General features: G+C 42.2%; 1 protein-coding gene across 2 annotated transcripts in view; it reads right to left on the bottom strand.

Moving 5' to 3' along the window:
* ST8SIA2 (ST8 alpha-N-acetyl-neuraminide alpha-2,8-sialyltransferase 2) overlaps nt 1-13,707 on the bottom strand; it is a 532,431-nt gene that overhangs the window by 149,042 nt on the left and 369,682 nt on the right. For both annotated transcript variants that reach the window (XM_073653299.1, XM_073653300.1), the window contains one exon: nt 8,938-9,231. In XM_073653299.1, coding sequence (XP_073509400.1) covers nt 8,938-9,231 — 294 coding nt within the window. The remainder of the gene's footprint in view (nt 1-8,937; nt 9,232-13,707) is intronic.

Below are 13,707 nucleotides of genomic sequence, written 5' to 3'. Positions count from 1 at the left end.
CAGCTGTAAAGGGATAAGCTGTCAACATGTATGTAGGAAATCAGCATGTATTAATATTATTTGTATAGGGGTTGTTCAACTCTGAAATAAAATAAAAAAAGTAATTGAAAAAAAGACCTTACTGGTTCGAGATGCTACTCTTCTAATGCTGCCTGTGTCTCTACTTCCATTTGCAGATGTATGGACATCCAGTGGCCACAGAGACGATGCATTTGTTACGAGAGCGGGCTATGTCCATGCTGGAAAATGAAGTATGGAGTTTGACAGAGGCAGCTATAGAAGAGGAGCGGCAAGTACCGGTAAGATAATATGCTTTATTATTATATTTTATAATATTATAAATGGATTCTGGACATTTTAGGCAGATGATGTCCTTCGTTTATAAGCAAGCCTCTCTATAAGGGCTCTCTCACATGAGCGTATAACACGGTTATACTAAGGGGCAGTGCCAACTAGAGCTTTTTTGCTCAAAAAAATCGCAGCATGTTGCAAGTGGCTCCAGAATTCTGTTCCAGTCAATGGGTGTGTGTGACACATTGGACTGGCCTCGGATGTCTTCCGAGTGCATTCTGACATTCTGTGACTCAGAGAATGGAGAAGATGGAGAAATTAAGTTCTCCTTCTTCTCTTCACCTGTGATAAAATTCTGTCATGCGAGAGAATCTGATCAAACTGGACTCAAACTCTAACAGATTTTGAGCCAAGTGTCATTAGGATAATCGGCCCGATTCTCTCGCATGAATCTATGGTCGTCTGACAGCAGACTGAGACAGAGTAAAGTACCATCTCAAAAATGGGCTTGTATTCTCTACCTCGAGTACAGATGTGTCAACCTATACTTTTCCACATATTTCATTAAGTACTCCAATTTCTTCAGTTCAAAATAAATTCAATATGGGTCCTGAAGAACTACCTCTTCTGACAAGCCTACAATATGCAATAATCCTCGCTCCACCATACTGCTGCACGACCAGCTCTACCCACACCTACTGTATCCTCACCCATGCCTTGTAGATTGTGAGCCCTCGTGGGCAGGGTCCTCTCTCCTCCTGTACCAGTTGCTGTCATGTTTTGTTCAAGATTATTGCAATTGTTTTTATTATGTATACCCCTTTTTCACATGAACAGTGGGTATAGAAAGTATTCAGACCCCTTTAAATTTTTCACTCTTTGTTTCATTGCAGCCATTTGGTAAATTCTAAAATTAAAAAAAAACAGAAATGTAGAAATTTTTGCAAATTTATTAAAAAAATAAATACTGAAATATCACATGGTCATAAGTGTTCAGACCCTTTGCTCAGACACTCATATTTAAGTCACATGCTGTCCATTTCCTTGGGATCCTCCTTGAGATGGTTCTACTTTCATTGGAGTCCAGCTGTGTTTAATTAAACTTCTAGGACTTAATTTGGAAAGGCACACACCTGTCTATATAAGACCTCACAGCTCACAGTGCATGTCAGACCAAATGAGAATCATGAGCTCAAAGGAACTTTCCAAGGAGCTCAGAGACAGAATTGTGGCAAGGCACAGATCTGGCCAAGGTTACAAAAGAATTTCTGCATTACTCAAGGTTCCTAATAGCACAGGGGCCTCCTTAATCCTTAAATGGAAGAAGTTTGGGACCACCACAAGTCTTCCTAGACCTGGCCATCCAGCCAAACTGAGCAATCGTGGGAGAAGAGCCTTGGTGAGAGAGGTAAAGAAGAACCCCAAGATCACTGCGGCTGAGCTCCAGAGATGCAGTAGGAAGATGGGAGAAAGTTCCACAAAGTTAACTATCACTGCAGCCCTCCACAGTTGGGCCTTTATGGCAGAGTGGCCCAATGGAAGCCTCTCCTCAGTGCAAGACATAGGAAAGCCTGCATAGCGTTTGCTCAAAAACACATGAAAGACTCCCAGATTATGAGAAATAAGATTCTCTGGTCTGATGAGACGAAGATAGAACTTTTTAGTGATAATTCTAAGTGGTATGTGTGGAGAAAACCAGGTACTGCTCATCACCTGCCCAATACAATCCCAACAGTGAAACATGGTGGTGGCAGCATCATGCTATGGGGGTGTTTTTGAGCTGCAGGGACAGGACGACTGGTTGCAATTGAAGGAAACATGAATGTGGCCAAGTACAGAGATATCCTGGATGAAAACCTCTTCCATAGTGCTCTGGACCTCAGAATTGGCCGAAGGTTCACCTTCCAACAAGACAATGACCCTAAGCACACAGCTAAAATAACAAAGGAGTGGCTTCAGAACATTTCCAAAATGGGGTCACTTGAGGGGGATTCTGCTCTTCTAATACTTATGGGCTTTGTATATGTAGTCCGCAAACTATTCTAGGAAAACCTGTGCTCCAGGAGGCAAATAGCGCTCCGTCCCTCCCGAGTCTTGCTGTATGGCTAAGCAGTAATGTACAGCCACATATGAGGTATTGCCACATTCAGCAGTAATTGTGGGAGAAATTTTGGTGCCAGTTTTATCCTTTATCCCCATCTGAAAATGTAAAATCTGGGGCTGAAACAAAATTTTTGTGATAAAAATGTAATTATTTTTTCCTCACTGCCCAATAGTATAAAATTCTGTGACACACCAGTGGTGTCAATATGATCATTGCACCGATAGATGAGTTCATTGAGAGGTGTAGTTTGTAAAATGGGGTCACTTACGGGGAATTCTGCTGTTATGGCACCTAAGGGGCTCTCCCAGTGGGTCATGGCACCCTCAAACCATAACAGTAAAATCTGTACTGGAATATAGTGCTCCTTCCCTTCTGACCTTTGCACTGTGCCTCAAAAGTAGTTCCCAATTACATGTAGCATATTGGCGTACTCAGAAGAAATTGCACAACAAAATGAGAGGTCCATTTTCTCCTGTTACCCTTGTGAAAATAAAAAAATTGGGGCTAAAAGAAAATTTTTGTGGAAAAAAATTGATTTTTTTATTCTCAGGGCTCTACGTTATAAACTTCTGTGAAGCACCTGGGGGTTCAAAGTACTCACCACACATCTAGATAAGTTCCTTCATGGATCTAGTCTCCAAAATGGGGTAACTTGTGTGGGGTTTCCGCTGTTTAGGCATATCAGGGGCTCCCCAAACGCAAATGACGTCCGCTTTCAATTCCAGCCAATTTTGCGTTCAAGAAGTCAAAAGGTGCTCCTTCCATTCCGAGCCATGTTGTGCACCTAAACAGTGTTTTGCCCCCACATATGGGGTATTAGCGTACTCGATAGAAATTGCACAACAACTTTTTTATTCAATTTTCACCTGTTATCCTTGTGAAAATAAAAAAAATTGGGGCTTAAACTTTTTTTTTGTGGAAAAAAATGTGATTTTCTATTTTCACGGATCTACGTTATAAACTTCTGTGAAGCACCTGGGGGTTCAAAGTGCTCACCACACATCTAGATAAGTTCCTTGAGGGGTCTTGTTTCCAAAATGGGGTCACTTGTGGGGGATATCTACTGCTTAGGTACATCAGGGGCTCTCTAAATGTGACACGGCATCCGCTTTCAATTCCAGCCAATTTTGCGTTCAAAAAGTCAAATGGTGCTCCTTCCCTTCCGAGCTCTGCCGTGCGCTCAAACAGTGGTTTTCCCCCACATATGGGGTATCGGTGAACTCAGGAGCAATTTCACATAAACTTTTTGGGTCCATTTTCTCCTGTTACCCTTATGAAAATAAAAAATTGAGGCAAAAAGTTCATTTTTGTGGAAAAAGTTAGATTTTTCTATTTTCACGGCTCTACGTTATAAACTTCTGTGAAGCATCTGGGGGTTCAGGGTGCTCACCACACATCTAGATAAGTTTATTGAGGGGTCTAGTTTCCAAAATGGTGTCACTCGTGCGGGGTTTCCACTGTTTAGGCACATCAGGGGCTCTCCAAACGCGACATGATGTCCGCTAATTATTCCAGCAAATTTTGAATTCAAGAAGTGAAATGGCGCACCTTCCCTTCAGAATCCTGCCGTGAACCTAAACAATGGTTATCCCTCACATATGGGGTATCTGCGTGCTCAGGAGGAATTGCACAATACATTTTGAGGCCTATTTTTATCTGTTACCCTTGTGAAAATAAAAAAATTAGGTCTAAATTAATTTTTTTGTGAAAAAAAGTTAAATGTTAATTTTATTCTTCCTCATTGCTTCAGTTCCTGTGAAGCACCTGAAGGGTTAATAAACTTCTTAAATGTGGTTTTGAGCTCCTTGAGGGGTGTAGTTTTTGGAATGGTGTCACTTTTGAGTATTTTCTGTCCTAAAGGCCCCTTAAAATCACTTTAAATGTGATGTGGTCCCTAAAAATAAAAATGGTTTTGTAAATTTTGTTGGAAAAATTAGAAATGGCTGGGCAAATTTTAACCCTTATAACTTCCTAACAAAATAAAATGTTGGTTCCAAAATTGTTCTGATGTAAAGGAGACATGTGGTAAATGTTATTTATTAACTATTTTGTGTGACGTATCTCTCTGATTTAAGGGCATAACAATTCTAAGTTTGAAAATTGCAACATTTTCAAAATTTTTGCTAAATTTCTGTTTTTTTCACAAATAAAAGCAAGTCATATCGATGTAATGTTACCACTACCATGAAGTACACTATGTCACGAAAAAACATTCCTAGAATCAGTGGGATCCGTTGAAGCGTTCCAGAGTTATGACCTCATAAAGTGACAGTGGTCAGATTTAAAAAATAAGGCCTGGTCATTAACCTACAAAGCGGCTTGGTCCTTAAGGGGTTAAACATCTGGCCATAAAGAGACACATATACCATAAACATTAGTGATGAGCGAGCATGCTCGCCACTGCTCGGTACTCGCCCGAGCATCTCAGTACTCGAGATGCTCGGAGATAGCCGAGTACTTTCAAGATGCTCGGGCGGGAGCTCGGGTCCCCGTCCTGCATGTTTGGAGCTTTTTAGAGCACCAATCATGCAGGGATTGTCTGCCATTCACTGTAATGTCACAGCCAGGGTAGTTGTAGCATTACAGTGATTGCCCAAATCGATGGGAACAGTGCTCACAGTGAAACATGAAAAGCCGTCAATTCAGCAGCGGCATACACCGGTACCCGACAATTTAGAACAGAAAGAATAGAGCATCACACATAGATTAGATAGATAGAAACATGTCAGTCACGTATATAATAAGTACAGTGACAGTGTTGGTTACTGTACTTGTTATTTAGAGTTAAAATAAAGGATTTATTAAAAAAAAATAATAATGTTTTCTTGCACCCGTCTCTTTAAAAAAGCCGGCCGGCAATTCATCAGCGGCATACACCGGTACCCGACAATTTAGAACAGAAAGAATAGAGCACCACACGTAGATTAGATAGATAGAAACATGTCAGTCAAGTATATAATAAGTACAGTGACAGTGTTGGTTACTGTACTTGTTATTTAGAGTTAAAATAAAGGATTTATTAAAAAAAAAATAATAGTGTTTTCATGCACCCGTCTCTTTAAAAAAGCCGGCCTGCAATTCATCAGCGGCATACACCGGTACCCGACAATTTAGAACAGAAAGAATAGAGCATCACACATAGATTAGATAGACAGAAACATGTCAGTCACATATATAATAAGTACAGTGATAGTGTTGGTTACTGTACTTGTCATTTAGTGTTAAAATAAAGGATTTATTTAAAAAAAAATTGGCGTAGGGTTCCCCGTAATTTTAGTCTCTAGCGGAGGTTAAGCAGATGGCTGGGGCAGATGTTTGAAGCCTGGGAAGGGGGTAATACCCACGGAGCTTCCCAGGCTACTAATATCAGCCCCCAGCTGAATACCTAGCCTTTAATAGCTATTAAAATGGGGAACCCAAAAAAAATGACGTGGGGTCCCCCCTATTTTAATAGCTAGCAAAGGCTAGGCAGACAGCTGGGGGCTGATATTAATAGCTCAGGAAGGGTGCCATGAATATTGGTCCTCTCCCAGGCTAGAAACACCAGCCATCAGCCACCCCAGAAAAGGAGCATCCATAGGATGCGCCAATTCTGGCAGTTAGCCTCGCTCTTCCCACTGCCCTGTAGCGATGGCAGTGGGGTAATAGGGCTGGGGTTGATGTCAGCTTAGAATGCCAGCTGACATCAAGCCCAGGTTAGTAATGGAGAGGAATCTATAAGACACCCCCATTACTAACCCCATAGTCAAAGTAAAAATAAACACAAACACCCAGAATAAAGTCCTTTAATTGAAATAAACAAACAATTCTTTAATGTTCTAAATTAAACCATACTTACCATCACGCCCATTCCAGCTGAAGCCAATGTCTTCTGCAATAAAAGTAAAATAATAAAGCAACCTCATCCTTACCTTTCCATGGTTCCCAGGACGGCTCCAGCTCTGCTACATTCATGACAGGCTGGATCGCAGCCGAAAGCTGCCATCCAGCTTGCCATGCCGCAGACACTGAGAAGCGCAGGCATGCTTGCGCTCCTCAGTGTCTGGCTGTGACAGCATCCAGATGAGCCGAGTTCATGTCCAATGAACTCAGCTCACCTCATGCACGTCACTGACAGAGTGGGAGAATTCTCCTGCGCATGCGGTGAGCGTGAGAGAATTCTCCTGCTCATGCGGTGAGCGCAGGAGAATTCTCCCACGCTGTCAGTGACGTGCATGAGGTGAGCTCATGTCCAATGAACTCAGCTCACTTCATGCACGTCATTGACAGCGTGGAAGAATTTTCCTGCGCTCAGCGCTTGAGCAGGAGAATTCTCCCACGCTGGGATGGCATTGAGAAGACAGGCTGAATCGCAGCTGAGCGCTGCCATCCAGCATGCCATCCTTCATAGACATTGCAGAGCGCAGGCATGCTTGCGCTCTGCAGTGTCTCTGATGGATGACAAGCTGGATGGCAGGGCTCAGCTGCGATCCAGCCTGTCATCAGCATGCCATCCCAGCGTGGGAGAATTCTCCTGCTCAAGCGCTGAGCGCAGGAGAATTCTCCCACGCTGTCAATGACGTGCATGAGGTGAGCTGAGTTCATTGGACATGAACTCGGCTCATCTGGATGCTGTCACAGCCAGACACTGAGGAGCGCAAGCATGCCTGCGCTTTTCAGTGTCTGCGGCATGGCAAGCTGGATGGCAGCTTTCGGCTGCGATCCAGCCTGTCATGTGAATGTAGCAGAGCTGGAGCAGTCCTGGGAACCATGGAAAGCTAAGAATGAGGTTGGTTTATTATTTTATTTTTATTGCAGGAGATCGTTGGCTTCAGCTGGAATGGGCGTGATGGTAAGTATGGTTTAATTTAGAACATTAAATAATTGTGTGTTTATTTCAATTAAAGGACTTTATTCTGGGTGTTTGTTTTTAACTTTGACTATGGGGTTAGTAATGGGGGTGTCTTATAGACACCTCTCCATTACTAACCTGGGCTTGAAGTCAGCTGGCATTAAAAGCTGACATCAACTCCAGCCCTATTACCCCACTGCCACCGCTACAGGGCAGTGGGAAGAGCGAGGCTAAGTGCCAGAATTGGCGCATCCTATGGATGCGCCATTTCTGGGGCAGCTGACGGCTGGTGTTTCTAGCCTGGGAGGGGGCCAATATTCATGGCACCCTTCCTGGGCTATTAAGATCAGCCCCCCGCTGTCTGCCTAGCCTTTGCTAGCTATTAAAATAGGGGGGACCCCACGTCATTTTTTTTGGGTCCCCCATTTTAATAGCTAGTAAAGGCTAGGTATTCAGCTGGGGGCTGATATTAGTAGCCTGGGAAGCTCCGTGGGTATTACCCCCTTCCCAGGCTTCAAACATCTGCCCCAGCTGTGTGCTTAACCTCCGCTAGAGACTAAAATTACGGGGTACCCCACGGCAATTTTTTTTTAATAAATCCTTTATTTTAACACTAAATGACAAGTACAGTAATCAACACTATCACTGTACTTATTATATATGTGACTGACATGTTTCTATCTATCTCATCTATGTGTGATGCTCTATTCTTTCTGTTCTAAATTGTCGGGTACAGGTGTATGCCGCTGAAGAATTGCCGGCCGGCTTTTTTAAAGAGACAAAAATACTATTATTTTTTTTCAATAAATCATTTATTTTAACACTAAATGACAAGTACAGTAACCAACACTGTCACTCTACTTTATTATATATGTGACTGACATGTTTCTATCTATCTAATCTATGTGTAATGCTCTATTCTTTCTGTTCTAAATTGTCAGATACCGGTGTATGCCGCTGATGAATTGCCGGCTTTTTTAAAGAGACGGGTGCATGAAAATCGGAGGGCACTAGTGTGTTCCAATTGCCCTGCTATGTTTTTTATGCACCCTCCTATATACCCTGCCTGCCTGTCTGCCTATATATTTTGCCTGCCTGACATTTAATTGAGCACCGTTCCCATTGATTTTGGCAATTTTTGACCTTCTGCAGACCGCCGGGGGGGACCGCCAGAAAAATGCTCAAGTTTCCCATAGACTTACATTGGGCTTGTTGCTCGGGTCGAGCATCCAAGTATTCCAATGTGCTCTACCCGAGCTTCGAGCACCCGAGCATTTTAGTGCTCGCTCATCACTAATAAACATCTCTTCTCAGAGTATTGCTAAATCATGGTTTGTTTTTTTACAAAGCTAGTCATCTTTTGAAACTTGTCTCAGGATGTTTCAAGCCTTTGAAAAAATGTCATAGAAATATATTTGTATTATTACATGGTCTCTAATTAATTTCAATCGATACATCTACATCTGCAGCAGGAGACCTATGTCTGTACCTGCAGCACCCCCGGTGACTACAGCTGGTCCTCATTTACAGAAATGGTTCTCCACAGTGAACAACCCCATTACCTTTTACTTTATATGAAACTTCCAGACTGATATTTTTGCGTTCTAAGGTTTATAGCCTGCTCAAAACTTCACATGACAACCAGTGAGTGTGTGAGAAACCATTAATGTCACTTAACTTCACAAGCTTTGAATGTTTGGAGAAAACTTACCCTCTGACAGCATGAAGGAGTCGTAGAGATGGGTAAGCTGTGTGTACATTGATGTGGTGCTTTATAATAAGGTCATTAACCCATTCAACTCGCTCCTCTCCTCCTTTAGCCATGAATGCTGGAATCCACAGAATGCTTTCATTCAAGCTTTTCAGACGCTGCAAAAATTTATCCTTCCAAGTGTCATTCACTAGGTCCTCAAATGCACGCTGCACCACGGATGGGTTCATAGTTACCAAATGCGTCTTCATACCAACATCTCTTGCATATTCTTCAACTGGTGCCAAATTACATCTACAAAAAGAATGTTGTTTTTTAAATATTTCAAAATAATCTAGAAATACAATCCACTAACTCAGGTTAAACAGATCTCAATTTGCAATATAACTAAACTTGTGGAAACCAGTGAGAAAAATTGAGTGTTTGTTGGTGCTGCCTTGTGTAATTAAAGTTTTCTTCTGTTCAACAGTTCAAAACCACTTATTTATTGGTCAGATTAAAACCCAAAATAAAATCAGAGGTAATGGTATAAAAGTCTATATGAACAAATAGTTTTTTGATTATGTACTACGATCTTCATCAGGCATCCAGAACCTGATGAAGGTCTTGGTACACGATCGTAAACGCGTTAGCTCTGTTTTTATTTTTGGTTTTAATCTGACCAATAAAAAAGTGGTTTTAAATTGGTGAACGGATGACGACTTCCTTTTATATGAGACAGCGCCAACAAAATCCAGTTTTTTCATTAGTTTCAATATGCAAATGCAGCATAATAGTTTTACCTATAGCCTTGTTGCTGATTAGGACTGACCCTTTAACTGCTAAGCCGAGAACAAGCAGAGATTTCAATGAATAATAATCTTTTCCCTAAAATCTATATAATAATATGCTCAGTTCCTCCTGTTCTATAACCTTCGCCCATAGATTGCATATCATTACCATGATGACAGACTACCTCTAAGTCTCATCACATCTAAGCCTAAGTCTGAATATTGTTCTTTGATGTCTACTGTGTTAAAATACATTGAAAACCTTTATAAGGCTGTGTGCCCACTATGCGTTTTTCAAGCATTTTTGATGCGGAATTTCCACAGCGTAAACGCTTTCAAAACGCTTGGTAATCCGTGCCCCATGATCCCCAATGAAAATCTGCATGTTCTGTGCCCATGCTGCGGAATTTTGCGCAGCGGATTTTCCTTGTGGAAAAATCCGCAGAGTGTCCGTTATTTGTGCATTTCTGCATGCGTATTTGAGGTCCCAATGCATTTGAAAAATGCAAGTCAAATCCGCATGTAAAAACGCTGCAAAAACGTATCAAAAACGCTTGTAAAATCCGCAAGCGTTTTTAATGCCAAGAACATACAGAAACGCTGCAAAAATTTTCTGCTTCAATTCTGCATCGTGGGCACATACCCTAAGGCCTCATTCAGTCCATGATTTTTCATGTAGCTACTAAAAAACGGTTCAAGTGTCTTCAGTATTTTTGATCTGAGTTTCATCAGTGTTTGGTCAGTGTCTGTTTTTACCATCAGTGTTTCATAAAATAAATAAATGACAAAGTTTTTCCTATGCATCACAATGGTAATAATGGACAGCATACGGACTGCACACGAATGACAATGTGCGCTGTCCGTGATTTTCACAGACCCATAGACTTAAAAAAAACGGACGTCCCTGTGATTTTTTTTTTTCGGATACAGTCTGCAAAAGAACACGACATGTGAATATAACCATAGACTAGAGAAGGGTACGTGTTCTATCTGTGAAAAACAGCATGTAAAAAAGATGGCCTTTGGTCTTTTAAATACCAATTCTAATCATCCACAGATTCCACATCAATTATAAGGTTACAATTAGTAAAATAATAGAAAAAAATATTAAACACCAGGATTCTGCAAAGATATATATTTTAAAAAACAGTCTTCTGAAATCTGTACAATCTGTACTCTAAAGGCCGCTAGACACATTAAATAGCTGTCTACTGAACAATCATTCGACGCTTGGCTCTGCAAAGTGCTCTTGTATTTTCTATGAGAGCCGCTGTCAAACAAAAGATTATCTTGCGGAGAAGAAAAGGATCGGCCATTGGAAATCCAACAAGCCTTCTCTCCCCCAACATTATCTGTTGGGGTAGAGTCTGGAGGCCCAAATAAACATTAGACTGCCAGCCGATCCTGACGATATCTCTATAATTGTATAAGAATATAGTCCACCAAAGAACCTCTCTCTAGTTATCCAATAAAAGGGTCCTTAAGTGGGTCCAGTTTCTGGTGCAATAATGGGCTCTGAAGGTCCAATGAACGAAAAACCTATTTCATTTCAGAACCCATCACTTGCTGTTATGAACAAATAATTATGGCTTAATTCACACATAACTTAACAATAGGTTGCTTCTTTATAAATGGATACTGCTTGTACCATAACCTCAATCAAATAAATATTCTTATATAAAGTTCTACAAACATATCTTATCAACATCTTTTTGGCCAAAGTCAAGAACTATGACTCAGTGAAACCTTTGTAATAAACAGTAAGACTGCTCTCGGCACCAAGAAAACATTTTTTTCAAGCCCTTTGCTCTTCTGTGTCATGCATCTTATGATGTAATTTTCAATGCCTGAAGCTCGCAGACATAATGACTTGTCCAAAGTCACAAGGAGGTGACACAAGAATCAAACCGGGCTCGCCTACTCCGTTATTAATCAAATGAGCTGTTCTCTCCTCACATCAATGCAAACAGAGCGCTATTTGAATTCAGATTTCCTTTAGTATGGATCTTTGAAATCACGATGCTAATGCCTCCAGTCTTTGAAGACAGTCACTCCGTGCTGCAGCAGTTCAAAGGCTTTGTACTCCATATCACTATCAGCTCTATAATCTCCTATTCTGTTCTGTACACCTGTTGAGCTCAAATATGCTGAGAGTCTGAGAGTCTAGATTCAACTGCTGAGAAAGAAGCCATTCTGTAGCTTAGCGTCAACACCCCAGACATTCCTGAAATGCCAATATCCTATATACCAATAGAATGGCAATGAAGGGGTTAAATGTGCATTTTAATTCATCCTTCATATACAGGGTGGGCCATTCACCTAAATTAAATGGGAATGGTTGGTAATATCAACTTCCTGTTTGTGGCACATTAATATATGGGAGGGGGAAAACTTTTACAGATGGGTGGTGACCATGGTGGCCATTTTGAAGTTGGCCATTTTGGATCCAACTTTATTTTTTTCAATGGAAAGAGGGTCATGTGACACATCAAACTTATTGAGAATTTCATAAGGAAAACAATAGTGTGTTTGGTTTTAACGTAACTTTATTCTTTCATGAGTTTTTTATAAGTTTATAACCACTTATAAAATGTGTTCAAAGTGCTGCCCATTGTGTTGGATTGTCAATGCAACCCTCTTCTCCTACTCTGGACACACTGATAGCAATACCGCAGAAGAAATGCTAGCACAGGCTTCCAGTATCCGTTGTTTCAGATGCTGCACATCTCGTATCTTCACAGCATAGACAATTGCCTTCAGATGACCCCAAAGATAAAAGTCTAAGGGGGTCAGATCGGGAGACCTTGGTGGCCATTCAACTGGCCCACGACGACCAATCCACTTTCCAGGAAACTGTTCATGTAGGTGTAAGGGGGAAGACCGGGGTGTAAGTACATTCAGAGCAAGGGATCCGGAACTGCTGGGGTCATGCCTCTGGACCTGGGAGGTCAGGTGACTGAGAGACTGGTGGCGTGGGTAGAGAGAGGAAGAGATGACGACGTTTGCGCGGGAAAGCGGGGCTGGGTCTTGCTCAGCAGAGCAGTGTGAGAGGGTCCAGGCTCCTGGCTCCAGGACTGGGAGCAAGAGCCGAGTGCAGTGGACTGGAGGAGTCAAGCCGACTAGAGAAGAGACGCAGAGTCGGTGGAGCCGGACATGTGAGGTGCCGTATTATGGACTAGGGGCACAGCGGGTAAAACCGGAGACCGCCCGCTGCCGCCAGAAGACAGAGCATAGTTTGGGCGGGGACGCCTGAAGAAATCAACACCGGCCTCAGCTGGCAACTGCCTTGTGGAGGAAAAGAGTCAGCTAAGTGTAAAAACTGTAGTTTACAATCGGTTTGACTCTGCTACATCTAGTTAAACTGTGAACTGTCAGTTAAAGACTTTTACCTGCTACTTCCCTTGTTTTCCCCCATATTTTCCCCTGATACTCCCTGCGTGGAGATTTACCCTGTTATTATAAACTTCCCCTGTTTATTAACCCTGTATTGGCTGCTCTGTGTTTCTGTGTCGCTACATCTAAAGTACCCGTGTTACATTTGGCGTAGTCGGCAGGATGCAGTCGTTAGACACAGATACTGCAGGGCAGTCCATCCTGGGAGCCGCTAAATCTAGCTTGCCGCTGGGGGCCATGCTCAGCAATCTCACAAAGTTCATCGGGGACAATATGATGCTGTGGGACTGGATTGAGAGAGTTAGGAGTATGTTACGTATGCACCCGATGACCCCAGCTATGCAAGTTGAAATAGCCTTACTGGCCCTGGACGACGAGGCCTGACAATCTGTGATGTACCACCCTCCCCATGACCGGGATACTGTAGAAAAAGTGGCGCGGATACTGGAGGAGATGCATGGGGATCCCACCAATGTAGGAGAGCTGAGGATACAGCTGTTTCACCAAGTGCAGCAGGAGGGGGAGACTGTGACGCAGTATGTTAATGCCTTACAGAGGGTGCATGCCTATATCACTAGAAAAGACGACATGGGGAATTTGGGAATGG

Source organism: Phyllobates terribilis, unplaced genomic scaffold (assembly GCF_046119375.1).
Source record: "Phyllobates terribilis strain yellow unplaced genomic scaffold, ASM4611937v1 Scaffold_11__3_contigs__length_659146591, whole genome shotgun sequence".
Classification (NCBI taxonomy): Eukaryota; Metazoa; Chordata; class Amphibia; order Anura; family Dendrobatidae; genus Phyllobates; species Phyllobates terribilis.
Note: the sequence above shows the minus strand (reverse complement) of the source record. Positions and strands in the feature narration are given on the sequence as shown.